Source organism: Podarcis liolepis (assembly GCF_965112155.1).
Source record: "Podarcis liolepis genome assembly, chromosome: 11".
Classification (NCBI taxonomy): domain Eukaryota; kingdom Metazoa; phylum Chordata; class Lepidosauria; order Squamata; family Lacertidae; genus Podarcis; species Podarcis liolepis.
In genome coordinates, this window is record NC_139565.1 from 13339616 (window position 1) to 13359644 (window position 20029).

Here is a 20029-nt window from a genome sequence, read left to right on the forward strand (position 1 = left end):
CCCCGGCCCGCCCTCCTCTTCTCTGCTTCCCGCTTCTCTTTTCCCCCTCCTCCGCCTCTCCCTTCCACGCGAGCGCAGCCCCATTCCAGCATCTCCCCCCAGCATCTCCAGCAGCGTCGGAGTGGTCCAGCGATGGAACGTTGCAACACCTGGATGCGCAAGGAGATGCCTAAGTTCCTTCCCCCGCCCCTGAGCCGGGATAGGGCCGCCCCCACCCCGCCCCCTGGCAGGATTGGTCCGTTGAGCGAGGGAAGGTCGACGCCTCTTTCCTTCCACCCACTTTTCCCGCCCCGGAGTGATAGATAGTTCCGGGCTCCAGAGAAAGCTGTCGTCTCCAGAGCGCAGCTACAGCAACCCTCTCGCCGCCGCCGCTGCTTTGGGTGTCAGTCACCATGACGGACCGATCCACCTTCGACACGAACGTGACCACCCTGACTCGGTTCGTGATGGAGGAAGGCAGGAAAGCCCGGGGCACCGGGGAGCTCACGCAGCTCCTGAACTCGCTGTGCACGGCTGTCAAGGCCATCTCCACCGCCGTGCGAAAGGCGGGCATCGCTAACCTGTGAGTCCGCCAAATACCTGCATCCTTCGCCTTGAATTCGCCCGTCGCTGCTCCTCCCTAAGCGGGGGGAGGCGCTTTGGTTTGCCTTTCTCAGCCCCCCCCCACCCCAGATCTTCCGCCAAGTGTCCCGGGTCAGCAGCCCAGGGCCCTAGCGCAGGGGAAGGCGTGGTTCCCTTGGGTGTTGTACTCCAACGTCCATAAGCCTGAGCAGCATAATCAATAGGTAAAAATGATGGGAGCTGTAGTCCAGAAAAGTCTGCTCCCCCCCCCCCAATAACCTGGAAGTGGTCTTTCCCTATATTATATTTTCTTGGCATCACCTCTTTCCTGAGGTTTCTGCTTGGGACTCTGAAGCAGCCCAGGATCCACCAAGATGCCAGCAAATGTTGTCTTTGCTTGAGAAAGAGATCAGCCTTGAGTCCAGGGCCCAAATATCTGTGTGGGTCCTGTGCTCTCTGTATACTCCCTGGGTGGTATTCAACTAAGGTTTCCTTAGAGTAGACCTGTTGACATTCATGAGCTTGCTTAGTCATGTTCATTAATTTTAATAGGTCTACTCTTGAGTAAAACTTAAGCTGAATACCCACTCCTATCTTTATTTGGGTCTCTAGGGTGGCGCTGTGGGTTAAACCACAGAGCCTAGAACTTGCAGATCAGAAGGTTGGCGGTTCGAATCCCCGCGACAGGGTGAGCTCCCATTACTCGGTCCCTGCTCCTGCCAACCTAGCAGTTCGAAAGCGTGTCAAAGTGCAAGTAGATAAATAGGTACCGCTCCAGCGGGAAGGTAAACAGCATTTCCATGTGCTGCTCTGGTTCACCAGAAGCAGCTTAGTCATGCTGGCCACATAACCTGGAAGCTGTACACCGGCTCCCTCGGCCAGTAAAGCGAGATGAGTGCCACAACCCCAGAGTCGGTCACGACTGGACCTAATGGTCAGGGGTCCCTTTACCTAGGGCCCAGTTCAGTGTTTATGATGCCATTTGCCTTCAAAATCTCCTTAAGTTAGCATCTATCAACTCCAAAGCCCTAATTTTCGTCCTGGGTTCCTTTCATTCTATCACATACTTCATCTTGGCAATGAAGTTTCATTTGCTAACTATCTAATACCATATCCATATTTACGACATGCACTAGGATATTTCACATCCTATCTAATGGAAAACTTGGGGCTGCATTTTAATCTGGTGGTGCATGTCAGAATGAAGGTTACTTCACATGATGCACTATTTCTTCATATCCTGTATGCACAACATAATGTAAGAGCAGCTCTGCTGGATCAGATCACAGGTCTGCCTAGTCCAGCATCCTGTTTTCAAAGTGGTCAACCAAAAGTCTGTGGGGAAACCCGCAAAGTTGACATCTAGGCTCTCCACTTCTGTTCCCCCGCCAACTAGTATTGAGAGGCATGCAGTCATAATGACCAGAACAAAAAAATTCCTTCCAGTAGCACCTTAAAGACCAACTAAGTTAGTTCTTGGTATGAGCTTTCGTGTGCAAGCACACTTCTTCAGAAGTCACCAACAGTCTATGATTTTTAAATCTCATTTTAAAGCTGTTGGCATTGGTGGCTTACTCCTGTTTAGCTTTTCCCTCTCCATGGAAACACAAATTAATGAACTGAACATAAAGTAAACTGGATATAAAAGTTCGTTGACAGTATTTCCGAGCACTACAGGAAAGAGGAAAAGCACCCTTGCTTAGGAAGCTTTGGTTTAGTCCCATATTTCTCCGCCTTTTGGAACACATTTTTTCCTCCCTTCCAAAACCCGAAAAAGTCTTGAAGTACAGATCTCACAATGAAACCTGAGCGCGATTGCCATTTTACTATGTTTGCTCTTTCATGAGCAAGTCATGATGAAAGTGCAACCTTTTGTAATTCCATCTCCATGGAAAGAGGAAGCACAGAGACACTGATGTTGTCACTCTCCATGTGTACATCTGTTTGCACATATTTCGTTAAAACTCTTTATCAGGTGGTAATGTTGGTCTTTCCTCAATTGCAATATATAGCTAATTTAAAGCAAAGTTGAACAGTAGCCGTTTATGGTGCTATTGATACACTGTGACTCTCTTATCTGCATTATTGTTAATGTGTTACTCAGACAACATTCCCAGAATTTCTTACTACGTGGTCCTAGGTGATATTCACATTTTATCTGTATGATTTTATTATGGCATGAATTCATTACAATTATAGGATATTAAACATTTAAAATACAAGGTTACATAAGCAAAACAGTAGCATTAAAAGAATTTCAGGGAAATACAGAAGCAAGCTTTAGCCTTTGCCCCATTTGATTATAATCTGGACAGCTTTGTTGCATTGGAGCAAGGTAATATTTACAGTTCAAGGTACGCTTTTTTTCATATACGAGTGCTTGCTTCAATCACACATGAGTTCCCTTGCTCAATTCAGCCTTGAAATGGCTTTAAAGGACAACAAAGATCAAATAATTAGTTTGTCTCCTGTTTGAAAAAAATACGTATATATTTGGCTGTTTAAAAATAAGCCATTTTAAGTCCCATTTATTTCAGATGGAAGTTAACCATGAATTAAAGTCTTGTTGGTTCAAATCAGTGAGATTTAAAAGTGCTTAACTGGTTGGATCGCATTGGGGGAGACTGCTAGATGTTGACTCTCTTCAGGTAATTCTCTTTCAGGGAGTGGAAATAACACTATTGGCAACTTTTGCAGCTATTTTTAAATTTGTTGTAGAAATATCAGGCACTGTGAGAATATTTTTATTTACACTGTTGCAGTTGTCGGCACTTTCTAAAGAGTTGAAGAGATCAGTGGCGTAGCGTGGGGGGTGCAGGGGGGCCCGGCTGCACCGGGCGCAACATCTGGGGGTTAGGGTTAGGGTGCGCAAATCCACGGGTTAGGGGGCACAAATTACTTGCCTTGCCCCGGGTGCTGACAACCCACGCTACGCCACTGGAAGAGATGTAAGAGAACATACTAGTGTATTAAGATTTTAAGAATTAAAAAGAAAATTAAGAAGGGTAACTTCTTAACTCTTCTTGTAACTCTTTTGAGAGTTACAAAAGAAACATCAGTTTGGAAATATATATGAATAAGTCAAGATACTTGTCTATGTGTTTATTGCCTACCTGTCTCAATATAGAACTCTTAACTAATTACAGTGGTGCCCCGCAAGACGAATGCCTCGCAAGACGGAAAACTCGCTAGACGAAACAGTTTTCCGTTTTGGAGGTGCTTCGCAAAACGAATCTCCTATGGGCTTGCTTCGCAAGATGACAATGTCTTGTGAGTTCCTGCTGGTTTTTTTCTCCTCCCCCCCCTTTTTTTCTAAGCCGCTAAGCCGCTTATCAGCTGATCCGATCAGCAGATAAGCCGCTAAAAGCCTCTAAAAGCCGCTAATAGCGCTAATCCGCTAATCCTTCAATAGGCTTGCTTTGCAAGACGAAAAAATCGCTAGACGAAGAGAATCACAGAACGGATTCTTTTCGTCTTGCGAGGCACCACTGTATTGAAAGAAAGGGTGCAACCCTCACTGAGGATAACAAGACCTGGTGGAACCAAATTATTTGGGGATCTAAATCATATTTGATACAAGAGTGGCTGGGACATGTGCCCTACTTATTTAAACACACACACACACAAATCTTTTACTGGTCATCTATTCTTCCCTGTTCAGATATGGAATTGCTGGTTCTACCAATGTCACAGGAGACCAAGTCAAGAAACTGGATGTCCTTTCCAATGACATGGTGATCAACATGCTGAAGTCATCTTTCACAACTTGTGTGATTGTCTCTGAAGAAAACAAAGATGCCCTTATAGTGGAAGAAGATAAACAAGTCAGTACCTCTCAAAACTATCCCAATGCTTGCTTTCCCATTGGCATTGAGCAACAGCTGTCTCTTCAAACATGTAAAAATTAACCTAAGATACAGAAAACAGGACAAAGGGCAGTGCCCTTCTGAGGTCAGAAAACGTAAGCAGGCTCTGCTCTGTTGCCTGTGGTGCTAGACATTATGAGGGAAATGGCTCCCTTCTTGTGTTGCTAAATGGTAGGGAGGGCATTGGTGGGGAGAATTGGTAGGCAAAATGGGTGCGTATAAGCCTTTCAGTGCCTGTTGATTCTCCCAAGTTTTTCAAAACTGGAAGTGAGCCCAACTGCAGGAAAAACAGCCAGGAAAAGGCATTTTGCAGAAGATAATTGATGAGCGGAGAAAGTAAATACCCTTTCCATCCACCTGTTTCTCCATGCTAAGCCTTGTCCAGCCTCTGATTCCTGTTACCTTGTCAAATGTGGGATTGGTATTCCATGTTTCCTGATAACTCCTGTCAGGGCTAAACTAGATGATGTTTACTCTAAACTCTTACTGCTGTTGCCTGAGCTACAGTAAATTCATTAATTCGGATTATCTGAGGAAGTTTTGAAGAAGGTATGTTGACGCAAGTCTGCTTATCAGCACCCAGCCCCACCGGGATGGACCTGACTTCAACTTCCTTTGATGGGACCAAATACAGGACTGGTTTTCCTTGCCGTCTTCTATATGCCAGCATGGACTCTTTAGCAAACACATAACACTATATGTAAAATCACCAGTTGGTTGAGATATTCAAAAAGTATCCTGTTACTGATGCAGGAGGCACACATTTCCTGGGAGGATAGAAGTGGCAGGGACACACCCCACAACTGCTGCACAGCAGGGCCTGAAGTCTTCCCCATGTTACTGGACTACAACTCCCATCAGCCCTGACCAGTGACCATGCATGCCTGGGGCTTTTGGGAGTTGGAGTCCAGCAGAAATCAGTACGTACAGGCTAAAGCTCCTGTGTTGGCTAGCAAGGCCGATCCTACACCTTTATAACTGTTGATATATGCTGTTGTTGTACTGTGTATTTTGGGTCTATGGACCGCAATAAAGCTGTGCGTGTGTTACTAATGTGTGTGAGGGACTGGGAGTGCAGCACTCTGAAGCTGGCATGGGCAATGCCCTTGCATGCCTGATAAGATGGCGGGTAGATTTGGGAGAGTGTGATGGTAGCAGAAAAAAGCAGAGGGAGGAAGACAAGGAGCATGGGATGTTTGTAAGTGCACAGTAACAAAAGCGAGAAGGAGAATGGCTGCCCCAGCGAAGTCATGATGGCTGGGGCTGATGGGATTTGGAACTGAGCAACATATTGGGGGCACCACTTTGGCTATCCCTGCCCTCAACAGTTTTCATCAGATTAACAAAAGTTTAAGTAATCAGTTTTGTACAACAGACCTTCCCTGTTGGCCTAGGGTGTGGTTGTTCATTTGTGATTGGCTGTGGTGAACTTTGTTTTCATGTGTGAGTGGGGTGGGTGGGTGTTTTTGAATCAGGTTAGCCATATTGATTTGTATGCTGTCAATCTTGTTGTTGTCTTGTTGGGCTGTGTATGTGATAAAGGGGAGCCATACCAGGGGTGAAGGCATCTTCTTCCATTTTTCCCCATGTCACACAAGCGAATAGTAAAGAGAACCTGCACAAGCGACACTGACACAAAACCCCACACATACATTGAGTAAAATAGAAACATCGCCACCCGACTCCACCCCCACTCACCATGGCCCCCTCCACCTTTCCCCCTTTTCTTCCTAATGTTACAGTAATGTCTCAACAAATGAAACTGATCTGTAGAAAATGTAACTTGAAAAAAGAGACATTGCACATACTTTTGTAAACCAAGAAACTTTTAATTAAAAATACGTTAAAAAAAAAGGCTGTGGGTACCTAACGCATATTTAACATGATTCTCCTTTCTCACTTAATCCTCAATCTACATAAGAGCCATTGGCAATTGAGCCATCATTAGTGTGAAAGTTGCCTAAAATCACCCTCAAAAGCATTATTCAGTTGGAGTATTTTAGCAGTGAAACAAGCACTATACATATCTGGTTTATTTTAAGAATATTTGAATGTTTCTATCTTCTAGGGCAAATACATAGTCTGCATGGATCCACTTGATGGCTCATCTAACATTGACTGCCTTGTTTCTATTGGGACCATTTTTGCTATCTACAGAAAGGTAGGATATATTTAATGGTTGCTTACGGGAGTAGTGAGGTAATAGGAGTAATGAAGAAAATACACTGCTTTGAGGACTGGGTTTCTGCTTATATTCATATTGAACATTTTACGTTCTCAGTGTCAGTCAGTAGGGACAAGGGTTAACTGAACAAAGTGAATGTTATGTGTGAAACAAAAATAAAATTATATCAGATTTTCTTTTGTTGAAATGGATTGAGGTTAGCTGGTTTAATGGAATCTGTTCCATGGGTTTTAGCGGTGTAAACTGACTTTTCACACAGGGAAATGATCTTGCAGCATAACCTGCAAACTTGTTATGTAATCCTCAAAGCACTTGTGTTTGTAAGAGTTCTGTTAAATGCAGAGAGGATATTACTTGCGCCTTATTTTGACAGGCAGTTAAACTGTTTAAAGAGACCTGAAGTTCTGGACTAACATGTTTTTAAATAAGCAAGCTGATTGTATTTAAGGCACACCCCCCGTTTTAATTGTTTAGCTTCTAGAATAGGATGCCTTTGAATCATATACTCTGGAACTTAAAACCTAACCTCAGCCAAACAGCAAAATAAGATAGTGTATTGACAGCCAGGTCTTATTTATTTTATGCTTATTTACTATATAAGGGTCAAAAGGAGCTTCCAGTGGCCTATCCAGCTCAGTGCTGTCATTCTTGACTCTCAAATATCCCTCCATTGCAACATTGGCATGTACAGTGGTGCCCCGCAAGACGAATGCCTCGCAAGACGGAAAACTCATTAGACGAAAGAGTTTTCCGTTTTGGAGGTGCTTCGCAAAACGAATTTCCTATGGGCTTGCTTTGCAAGACAACAATGCCTTGCAAGTTCCTGCGGTTTTTTCCCCCTCCCCCCCTTTTCTAAGCCGCTAAGCTGCTTATCAGCTGATCCGATCCACAGATAAGCCGCTAAAAGCCGCTAATAGCGCTAATCCGCTAATCCGTCAATGGGCTTGCTTCGCAAGATGAAAAAACTGCTAGACGAAGAGAATCACAGAACGGATTCTTTTCGTCTTGCGAGGCACCACTGTATACAATTGGCTTAATAATTCATGTAACTTTTACATTTTCACTCGCATATGGGTATGCCAATCAGGGATGCACTTGGAGCTGAAATTGGAAGGTGGATAATGTGGGCAGGAGTCTCTACCTTTTGTTGGGGACACCTTACTCTTGTAAAAAACAGTTGTGAGTACAGTCATAGGTAAAGGGAAAGGGACCCCTGACCATTAGGTCCAGTCGTGACCGATTCTGGGGTTGTGGTGCTCATCTCGCTTTATTGGCCGAGGGAGCCAGCGTACAGCTTCCGGGTCATGTGGCCAGCATGACTAAGCCGCTTCTGGCAAACCAGAGCAGCGCATGGAAACGCCGTTTACCTTCCCGCTGGAGTGGTACCTATTTATCTACTTGCACTTTGACGTGCTTTCGAACTGCTAGGTTGGCAGGAGCAGGGACCGAGCAATGGGAGCTCACCCCGTCGCGGGGATTCGAACCGTCGACCTTCTGATCAGCAAACCCTAGGCTCTGTGGTTTAACCCACAGCGCCACCTGCGTCCCTGAGTACAGTCATACCTTGGGATAAATGTGCTTCAAGTTAAGTATTTTTGGGTTGCGCTCTGCGGTGATCTGGAAATAACAGAGCGCATGCGCATGCAGAGATGGTAAAAATGACGTTACATGCGTGGAAGCGGCGACCTGTGAACACACAGACGGGTCCTATTCGCATCCCAAGGTACCACTGTACAACATACCACCTCCAAGCTCCAGAACTCTAAAAAGGAAAGGGGAGGGAATTGGGCTTTGTGCCACATGTTCCCTGAATCCAGTACCCACCTCCAGGCATTCTGAGACAGAACACTTGTGGACATGGCAACTGCAAGCAGCATGACTTTTAAACCCACAAGCAGGGCCATACGTGAGGCTGACAGTCACGTGATTCCTTACTCAACCTAATTTGAAAAGATAAAACAGTCACACAAACCAATATTGAAGTTGTTTGCAAGCCAAGCAGAAGTCCTAATGAGATACTTCAGATTACAGTGGTACCTTGGGTTAAGTACTTAATTCGTTCCGGAGGTCCGTTCTTAACCTGAAACTGTTCTTAACCTGAAGCACCACTTTAGCTAATGGGGCCTCCTGCTGCTGCCATGCCGCCGGAGCATGATTTCTGTTCTCTTCCTGAAGCCAAGTTCTTAACCCAAGGTACTATTTCTGGGTTAGTGGAGTCTGTAACCTGAAGTGTATGTGACCCGAGGTACCACTGTAATAGTTTGCTACAATGATGAGGAAAGCCAAGTGACCCACAGAGCCCCCACTCGTCTCCAGCACTAAATGGAGCCGTTAAACTTGTGCCAGCCTCATAGAATTCTGTTTTAGCTCCTGGCATTGACTCTTCCTCTTTCTTTAACCATCTCCATATTTGATGCTTCGTGGGAAGAGAACAACAGCTTAAAGTTAAAAGATTTTAATGTCCAGCTTTTAAGGTTCTTGGGGAAAAGGTCATAGCTCAAGTGGTGGAGCAGTTGTTCTGCATGCAGATCCCGGGTTCAGTCCCCAGAATCTCCACACAGAGCTGGGAATAACGAACGCCTGTCTGAAACACTGGGAAGCCCCTGCCAAAGCTCGATGGACCAATGGCCTTTCTCTGCATGAATCAGCCTCCTATGTTCTTCTCTTATTCAAGGCTTCTCCTGGTGCACCGTCTGAGAAGGATGCTCTGCAACCTGGGCGCAACCTTGTGGCATCTGGTTATGCCCTCTATGGCAGTGCCACCATGCTTGTTCTCGCTCTCGAATGTGGTGTCAACTGTTTCATGCTTGATCCGGTAAGGAGTGCTGTTATGGCCTATGAAAATATTATTGTTTGTTGCCATGCTTTTTTTAAAAAAAATATTCTTATCGTTTTATACAAATGGGAAATGAGTTTGTTCTAAGGGAAATTAATAGAGCTTATTCCACCGTCAAAATGTCAAGTGAAGTAATACTTTTTAAGGACCAAAATATGCATCTGTGCATCAAACAAACAGAGGGGTTGCAAATACTTGCAATCTTTCAACTCTTTTTTCTTTTGAGTAAAATGAAAATTAAAAAATACAGGGTTGTTGTAGGACAAACAAGATAAAAATTGTACAGAATTTTCAACATAATAATTGGAAGCAGTTGGTGTCTCTAAAACACCAGTTGCTAACCAGTGGTCCTCCAGATGTAGGATTCAAACTCCCATCAGTCACAGCCACCATAGCAAATGGTCAGAGATGATGGAAGTCATAGGCCAACAACATCTGGAGGACCAAAGATTACCCAACTCTCCTCTAGAAAAGAACAACAACAACAACAATTTTATTATTTATACCCTGCCCATCTTATTGGGTTTCCCCAGCCACTCTGGGCAGCTTCCAGCAAAATATAATAAAACGTCAAACATTAAAAACTTCCCTATACAGGGGTGCTACATGTCCTTTTCGCCCTGCCAAGTCACTCCCACCATTGCTCATCTCTATTCATGCAGAGCTCCTTCAGTCTCTTCTACTTCAGCACCATCCATGGATAGCTGTCAATCAGAATAGCTAGACATTCCGTATTCAGATGTTATATCATTCAGCCTGGACATTGAGATCCAGCACCGAGGGCCTTCTGGTGCGAGAAGTGAAGCTACAGGGAACCAGGCAGGGGGCCTTCTTGGTAGTGGCACCCACTCTGTGGAGCATGTCACAGAGATGAGTAACTATATAACCTTTAGAAGGCAGCCCTGTATAGGTAAAGGTAAAGGGACCGCTGACCATTAGGTCCAGTCGTGACCGACTCTGGGGTTGCGACGCTCATCTTGCTTTATTGGTCGAGGGAGCCGGTGTACAGCTTCCAGGTCATGTGGCCAGCATGACTAAGCCACTTCTGGTGAACCAGAGCAGCGCATGGAAATGCCGTTTACCTTCCTGCTGGAGTGGTACCTATTTATCTACTTGCACTTTGACGTGCTTTCGAACTGCTAGGTTGGCAGGAGCAGGGACCGAGCAACGGGAGCTCAACCCGTCCTGATCAGCAAGTCCTAGGTTATGTGGTTTAACCCACAGCGCCACCCGTGTCCCTTGCCCTGTATAGGGAAGCTTTTTAATGTTTAATGTTTTGTTATGTTTTTATATATGCTGGAAGCCACCCAGAGTGGCTGGGGCAACCCAGTCAGATGGGTGGGGTACAATTATTATTTTAAAGCTCTGAAGAGCAGATAGGAAGAACAAGGTGCCGGCCAGCCTGTTACTTGCAGGTGCCAGTAGGGGGCCCTGGATTCCATCATAGTGGCCTACTGAGTGCAAACCCAGTGTACACTTTGTGTGCAGCTTCATTAAAGAGCTGGTGCTTGCACTGTCTTGGTTCCTTAAAATATCCCAAACTTGAACTGCTCTCATAAGGACAAAAAGAAGGGGGAAAGAGTTGACTAATTCCCTACCCCCAATTATCCAATATAAGCTTTGCATGTCCTGCAGGTTGTTTAATAAGACACAGCAGCATAGAAAACAGAGGTCATTATCCCCACAGAATGCAAGCGATTCTGAAAAGTGATTATGCATCATATTCGAATTAAGACTTCCAGGAAATTTAAACCCTTTTGGTACATGAAGGCTGCCTTTCGTTTCAGCACTAGTGTGTAGGATGGCTAAACATGATGCTCCAGGTGTTGCTGGACTCGCCTCCCATCATTCCTGATAATTGGCCACGTGAGATTGGGCAGATGTGAGATGGAACCCAACAACCTCTGGAGAGCCACTGGCTAACCACACATTTAAGGAGCTTGGAATTTAAGGCAGCAGGTTTCCCTCAGCCTTGTTTTGAAATGGCTACTATCTTCTGTTCATCTACATCTCAACAAAACCATGTTAACAGATGTTCTTGTACACTTTCAGATTGCATCTGATGTCTTAAAGAGTAAGTGGGGTGTTTACGTGTGTGTGTGTGTGCGCGTGCGTGCGCGCGTGTGTGTGTGTCAGAAAGAGAGGCACCTTAAACACCTTAGAATCTTTTCATCTTTGTGCTTCTACGATAGAAAGCATGTTTCAACATAGCTGATGCCATGCAGCTTCAATTAAAATTGCTTTCTAGATGAAGCAAGGTTGCATAGCCTTGCTTGGGTTTTTCCATGTTTGTTCAGTTTAAAAGAACTGGAGTTTATTTTCTGTTGTTAGAGCCCAGCATTCTCCAATATGTATTTCTCAAGTAGTTGCATGTCCTTTACTTTATTTTTGTTTATTTTTTAGCAGCTAGACTGTTACGTTCTATGTATGTAGTAGCATTTTTTCTTCAAACAACTGTGAAGAAATTACAGTGTGGTCATTGCCTACAAATGGTTTCATGAGCATCCTAGTTTCAACAGGGCAAGATTGATAAAGGTTGCTGCAAACTGCTTTGAGACCTTGCCCTAGTAAACAGGATATTGAAAAAGGTATTCTTAAGTGCTTGAAGTTTCCCACCCAAAAATTTATATACTGCTTTTATCAGAAAGGAACACAAGGCAGTTTACAAGAGAAAACAAAATTAAACAATATAGCATACAAAATGGATAAAACATCAAAATCCATAAAACCAGTTTCCACTCACTCTATGCACACAAATTCCACATTTGCTAACTAACCTGTAGGTCTAATCAACCTGTGCATATTCACCAACCTTGTAACACACACAGCTCTCATGCTCAACAATTACAGATCCCAACAGTCCGTACTACAACCCTGGCAGCCTAACACACTAAGAGACAAAAAGCAAATTTAATCTGTGACTCCACCAGACCCAATTAAAACCTCACGCTCCTTCACATAGGGCTCTTGTTAATACCTTCACAAGGGAATTGCAGTGAACTGGATGCACTTGGTAAATATGCTCTGGCTGGTCCTCATTTGTAGACATGCACTATTTTGCCTGTATTAACTTGTCCGACACTGATTCACATGGTGGTATTTTTTGTTTTGTCTTGTAAATGATGAATACAATTTACTCAGGAATAAAGTGTATGCTGTGCAAATGATAATGCTTGCTTTTCTTCTTATGCTAGGCCATTGGGGAATTCATTTTGGTCAACAGGGATGTAAAAATAAAGAAAAAGGGAAATATCTTCAGCCTCAACGAGGGATATGCTGCATACTTTGACCCTGCTGTCACAGAATATCTCAAGAATAAGAAATTTCCACAGGTAAGCTTTCACATCCTGCAAAGAAATTTGCCATCAAGATATTCCGGAATACAACATTTCTTTTAGTCCATATACATTTGCTTTATATAACTTCACAGTCAGTAGGACCCTCACTTGTGCGTTGGGTCAAAAGCACCTTTCTCCAACAAAACAGGCTCCTCTGGATCCAACCCAATCTTTTTTGTACAAAGCTTAGAAGCAATTTTGTGGGTGCAAAGTGAACCCATGGATGTAGCCATTGTGTCCTGTCCAGAGGACTCTAAGACTTGGTTCAAACATTAGAAGTTTCCTGGTGTGAAAACTCTTCTTAGGGAAATGGATGGGAAGGTGTGTGAATTGTTACCTGCACAGAGTACTCAGCTTCACACCGTTTATAAGTACAGTGGTACCTCAGGTTAAGTACTTAATTTGTTCCAGAAGTCCGTTCTTAATAATAATAATAATAATAATAATAATAATAATAATAATAATAATAATAAATTTTATTTATATCCCGCCCTCCCCAGCCGAAGCCGGGCTCAGGGCGGCTAACAACACTAAAATAGTGCAACATTATAAAAACATCATAAGAATTAATTAAAATCAAAATTGATGGCAACCATAAACTAAAGTATTGTAAAGATTGCCAAAGGAGGGAGTCAGGCTGTGCCCTAACCAAAGGCCTGGTGGAACAGCTCTGAAACTGTTCTTAACCTGAAACTGTTCTTAACCTGAAGCACCACTTTAGCTAATGGGGCCTCCTGCTGCTGCTGCGCCGCCAGAGCACTATTTCTGTTCTCATCCTGAAGCAAAGTTCTTAACCCGAGGTAATATTTCAGGGTTAGCGGAGTCTGTAACATGAAGCATATGTAACTTGAAGCATATGTAACCCGAGGTACCACTGTACAGTGGTACTTTGGTTGTTGAACGGCTTGGCTCCCGAACAAATCGGCTCCCGAATGCTGCAAACCTGGAAGTAAGTGTTCCGGTTTGCAAACATTTTTCGGAAGCCAAAGGTCCGACTTCTGCGGCTTCCGATTGAGCGCAGGAAGCTCCTGTAGCCAATCGGAAGCCACACCTTGTTTTTTGAACGGTTCCGGGAGTCGAACAGACTCCCAGAATGGATTAAGTTTGACAACCAAGTTACCACTGTACTGTCTGGAGATTTCTGATGGGCAGTAGTAAACACAATACCATAGGCACATGAGTGATCATTGCACAGACTGACTGGCTTGCTTTTCCTACAGCTTAGGAACGTTGTAATTTGTTGCAGTCTGCACAGATGGCGTGCTTCAGCATTTGCTGATTCCTTGTCTTCTTTTGTGACTTAGAGGCATGACTGACATTTGCATGGCTGGCTTCCCTATAGTGAGCCTAGTGATGGCCTGGGCAAAAGGGCTTCTTCCATTTATTGGGAACACCTCCTGTCCTTCCCATTGGATGCTACAGCACCCAACCAGGAAGCTGCCATCTGGACCCAGCCAGGGACAGAGGCAGCTGCTATCCATTTCGCATCAGTCTGGGATATGTAGAACCTCAGAACACTTATACAATATTTCAACCAATCTTCTCTTCTAGGATGGTAGCGCTCCCTATGGCAGCAGATACATAGGTTCCATGGTTGCTGATGTGCATCGTACCCTGGTGTATGGAGGAATCTTCCTATATCCAGCCAATTCAAAGAGCCCCAAGGGAAAGGTAACATAGCTAGCACGTGCCTAATTTTTTACAAGAATTCATCATGTGATGCTTCTATTTTCTTCATGTTGTACAACTGAATGTCCTTCTAAACTACATGTTTAGTTATCAAAGTCTGGGCACTCTGGTCAAGGTCATAGAAAAGCACTGTTATATTTAACAAGGCAGGGAGAACTCATGCTTTCCCTTTGTAAGTTGAGCAGTAGGACTATCCGCCGACATTTGGCTTCCCCCGGTACGCATCTGGCTTCTCTGCTATGCAAGGTAGGACACCATCAAGCAGCGCTGTGATGGTATAACATCCAAGGAACTGGGTGATGCTCCCAACCAAAAGTGCAGGGAGTTCTGGGGAAGTGAACTGCTCTGAGACCTCCAGGTAGAGGCTGGTATAGAAATTAAATAAATAAATTAAAAGTGCACCTGGACAAAAAGTAAATAGTAAGGGGCTTATCACAGAAGTAGAGCACCCATTCTAAAAGGCACCAAATGGAGCTCGGTGGATCATTATGTTGCCCTTTTCCAGGCAAGGATTTACTGAAATAAGTGGTAGGTAAAATGTCATCAATCCTTGGGAAAAATCTCTGCCTCTTTGTGTGCTTGATCAGAGGCTCCTGAATGAAATACGCTTGGGCTAGGCTGTTATCTATAAGCAGCAGCTGGATTCCTTTTCCCTTGCTAATTAGGTTAATACTGGTTGCAATACTTTTTGGCACCACTCCTTTAGGCGCTCAGCTTTATTTCTCTCACACACCCTGTCCCAAATCGCCTGTGACATACAGAGCTTTCCCTGTCCCCTGGGTTCGGGGAACTTAAAAGCTAAAATTTTATGAGCTTACAACTTGAAACTGGGGCTAAACTAGATATGACACACTAGATACATGAATAGGGGTATCCTATTGAGGGAGAGTTCTTGTTTTCATTTGCTAGTATGATATATACATATTTGTTTTTTTATATTGTAAACCACCATGTGATGTACCAAGTTTCCTGCAGGAATTTAAAAAAAAAACAAAATTTAAAAATGAAAGTGCTTATAGTGCCCCTCCCCCCCGGTGTTAAACATACTCTGCAATCAGTGAACTAGCACAGCAGGGAGTGAACTGGAATCTATGTCCTGATGTGCTAGTTCTTTTAGTTTTACAGGAAACTTGGTACATGAGAGAATAAATAAAAATTGGCACCCCTGCCTGCAACCTGAAGTGGTACAGTCCACACCACCGCTCAGGATTGTACCACTTCATTCTGGATAAACTAAAACTGGGAAAGACTATGTATCTGACATATGAGACCGCAGCAAGACTAAACTGCTTAATTGTTGAATTGCCAGTTTTGATATCTAGTATCATTACAGTGGTACCTCGGCTTAAGTACTTAATTCCTTCCGGAGGTCCGTTCTTAACCTGAAACTGTTCTTAACCTGAAGCACCACTTTAGCTAATGGGGCCTCCTGCTGCCGCCGCACCGCCGGAGCACGATTTCTGTTCTCATCCTGAAGCAAAGTTCTTAACCCGAGGTACTCTTTCTGGGTTAGCGGAGTCTGTAACCTGAAGCGTCTGTAACCCGAGGTACCACTGTATAAGGAGTATAATATCCTGCTCCACAAAAGAGCAACCATTGAGTTGCATTCAGTTTTCACAGGTTTTTCTAACATGGCATTCAAGTTTAATCTCAGACTTCCAACAATTGAGAAGAAAGTGCAGTGGTTTCTACGGCAAACTCTTTCCCAACTATTAACTGGGCAAGGGAAGGACCTGTGTTTATTCAGCCAAAAACTAATCTGAACTACATTTCAATGCTTGCTCCAGCCTGTAGATAAGAGGCAGTTACTCATTTACACAGAATGTCACAAACAGGACCTTTCCCTCTACTTATGAGCAAAGCAGTACTACTTCTGTTAATAGGCTTTGTCCTCTTGCATAGTTTGGTTGACCAGCTGTGCATTTACCTGTGTACCTTTCCCCCAAGAACTCACGCTGATATACATCATTCCCACCCTTCTCTCCACTTTCCCAACCCAATTTTTATCCTTATAATATCCCTGTGAATTCAGTTAGCCTGAGAGATAATGACTAAATAAATACCATCCAGTGAACCTCATGGCTGAGTGAGGACTCTAACCTGGGTCTCTCTGCAGTTCTGATCCAATCAACTAACTCAGAAATATGGAAGTTATGGCCCTTCAGATGCTATTGGACCAGAACTACCATAATCCCTGACCATTGGCCGTGCTGTGCCGTCAATGTCCAACAAGAACTGGCTGCAGCTTCTCCATTCCTACTGTAACTTCAGCCCTTCCAACTGACCCGATATTACAAAAGCAGTCCTGGTTTCTGACTCGATCCCAGAATGTCCCGTGTTTCCCTTATCCTCCATGTCTCAGGGGACAATTAAAAGTGGTGAGTGCAAGTGCAGAAACGGAAAATAAAATCCCTGCACCAAATGAAGGAAATGGTAACGCTGGCATACAAAGCCTTTCCTATAATTTCGAAGGAAAAGGTCACCAGTCCACTTTAAAAGTCTTTCATCGCAATGCTTCTGCAGCCAGACATTTCATAGGAAACACGGGGAGTGTTGAGTCCTTTATTGCAAATGGAGTCTGACACTGTCTACTCAGAAGGAAGCCCCACTGTATTCAATGGAGCTTACTCCCAGGTAACTGGGTCAAGACTGGGCAGCCTTACACGGCCATCTGAAGCATTTTGACTCAGAACTAAGTCCCACTGAGTTCCATAGGATTTACTCTCTTGTATGTTCCTAATCATAGGGACGCGGGTGGCGCTGTGAGTTAAACCACAGAGCCTAGGTCTTGCCAATCAGAAGGTCGGCGGTTCGAATCCCTGCAACAGGGTTTGCTCCTGTTGCTCGGTCCCTGCTCCTGCCAACCTAGCAGTTCGAAAGCACTTCAAAGTTCAAGTAGATAAATAGGTACTGCTCCGGCGGGAAGGTAAACGGCATTTCTGTGCGCTGCTCTGGTTCGCCAGAAGTGGCTTAGTCATGCTGGCCACATCACCCGGAAGCTGTACGCCGGCTCCCTTGGCCAATAAAGCGAGATGAGCGTCGCAACCCTAGAGTCTGTCACGACTGGACCTAATGGTCAGGGGTCCCTTTACCTTTATGTTCCTAATCTTTCTCACAGTTTCTATCATCATCATCATCATCATCATCCCACCTTTTTCCTTGACAGGGACTCAAGGCAGCTTATCGCTACAATTTTGTATCATTCCCTTTATCTGTGGAAGGTGTTGTACATGATCCCTTCCCTTACATTTTTTCTTTACACCAGTCCTGTGACAGGTGAGGCAGAGAGGTTGCAATTGGCTTAAGGTGACGGATGTTGATGTGTCTGTGCGCGCGCGGTGAAATCAAACATGGGAGAAGCTTCCAGATGTAGAATAGGATGTTCCTATACTCATCAGAGAAATGTTGGAGAGGATGTAACCAAGATATAACACTGCCTCTCTAAGCATAAACATGGAATGAAAACCTCAGTTTCCTACCTGCACCAATACTGCCATTAGAAGCATGCATGTTGGGGAGCAATCCCCTTTGGACACAATGGAACTTATTTCTGAGTAATCATGTGGACATTTGCAATGTAGAAAACCTGTGCAGAGAGCACTATACAACTGTGGCACACTCTTCTTGTGAGTATAGCATTTGGCTCAAGTGCAGTGCTGATGCCTGATCTGTTATTTTTAACATATGTAATTCCAGCTGAGGCTCCTCTATGAATGCAACCCCATGGCTTTTATCATCGAGAAGGCTGGAGGTCTTGCAACAACAGGCAAGGAGGCTGTCTTGGACATAGTGCCTGAAAACATTCACCAGCGTGTGCCTATTGTCTTGGGGTCTCCAGACGATGTGCAGGAATACCTAGCCATGGTCAAGAAGCATTCAGCTAAATGAGGAGAGGGCGGCTGCATCTGCCATCGGAATGCCTTTCAACTGGACCATAACTATGCAAAACTACGGACTGAAGCAAATTTATAGTATGCAAAAGAGCCATTACTTCATTATGCATAAAAAGCAAACTCAATGCGTTTTGCTGTGCCATTAAAACCAAATCTAAAAAGCTATTTCATTTGTAACTTACACAATCCACATAAATAGTAGAAGGCTTGCAATTTCAGGACAGATCAGAGGGATACATGGGTAGTCTGAAAAAACTAGAATGTTTATGATGTGAGTGATGGGTTAATCCAGAACATGGGCGGAAACTGTTATGGCCTCTCTTTATTTCAGCTCACATGCAGCACAGTTAACAGTGGTCATCTCCAGCTTTGGGAGAACAAGCACAGGATTATACTGCTACAGCTGAAGTCATATCTCACCCTTAGGCAACAGGGATAGAGCTACCCTATTCTGTACGACCAATAATTTCAATTGCCCTAAACACTGGTTCAGGTTACACCTAACACAAAGCCAAACCATGGCTTAGTGTGACCATGTGGGTTCCTGGATGAAGGATCATGGCTGCACACACGTTCTTCATTTAGGGCAGCAATTGCCAAAGCGAGGTAATAAGACAGAGGATACTGTGTCATGAAATATCTATGGTCGATATTACTCCTAGTTTGATAGTTGGAATTTAGTGGTAGATCCCAAATGAAAAAGTTGATTCATCTGTTTAATTGGATATGTCAGCCACAGCTACAATTCAGTTTCGTTTCTATATTAGCCAAAGGCCATAAACAGAATATAGAACACAATGGAAAACAATAAAACCCTAGTCATAGAAATGATCATAAAACAAGTTAACTAATGTAGTTTTCATTCCATCAGTTGTGGCAGTTCACAATTTAAGGCTCAACAGCATGAGAGTTAGATAAATGTGTTAAATGGTGAATTGCATTCGTTGTTGATATCTAGACTTTGTTCAGACCACTGGTCTGTACAGTTTCCCCAAACTGCATGATCACATCAAGATTCCTCTTTTGTGCTGTGATCTGATCAGTGTGCGTAGGTGCAGGTAACTGAAAGCTCCTTCAAACTCACACACATACTAAATCAGTTAAACCAGAAGACGGGTAGCTCTAGATATGCAGTGATGCCCACAAAACAATAGAAGAAATGGAGAAATATGTTAATCTCTACAAGCCACACAGAAATCAGCACACATTTTAGTTTCTCCTTTGCTTTCTGTAGAGAGGAAAGCATAAGAAACTCATCCTCAAAGGAAATTTCAAAACAAATGATCACCTAGAGCAGCATTTACCACACCGGTTACTGTCCTTCCAAGTGACTAAAGAACTTTGGCATTTGGTGAAAGGTCAGTGTCTCTCATTACAGATGGTGTCAGTAACATGGACTACTTCCATCTGCATTCACTTGGAAGAAAATAGCATCTCATAGGAGCTGTTGGATAACAGAAATAAGTAATGACTTGTATTCTATACAGGTGGAATACAGTATATAAATCCAATATATGCATCAAAGAGAGAGACCGCCAACCTCCATGGGTTCCTGGTGTCCCACATTCTCTGGGGCTCCTCCATTTCTGCAGTACAGCCATGCCACCCCCATGTGTGTATGTAGGAACATGGGTGTGCCTCAATGTGAATGAGAAGAATGT

At 44.0% G+C, this 20029-nt stretch overlaps 1 protein-coding gene across 1 annotated transcript; it reads left to right on the forward strand.

Annotated features, from left to right (window-relative positions):
* The first annotated feature begins 273 nt into the window (after positions 1-273).
* Positions 274-18533, forward strand: LOC310688467 (fructose-1,6-bisphosphatase 1-like). The gene is made up of 7 exons (XM_083465029.1): positions 274-562; positions 4223-4385; positions 6496-6588; positions 9287-9427; positions 12643-12780; positions 14338-14457; positions 18172-18533. The coding sequence occupies exons 1-7, from the start codon at positions 393-395 to the stop codon at positions 18361-18363; spliced, it is 1017 nt and encodes a 338-aa protein (XP_083321155.1). The 5' UTR covers positions 274-392; the 3' UTR covers positions 18364-18533.
* The last annotated feature ends 1496 nt before the right edge of the window (positions 18534-20029 follow it).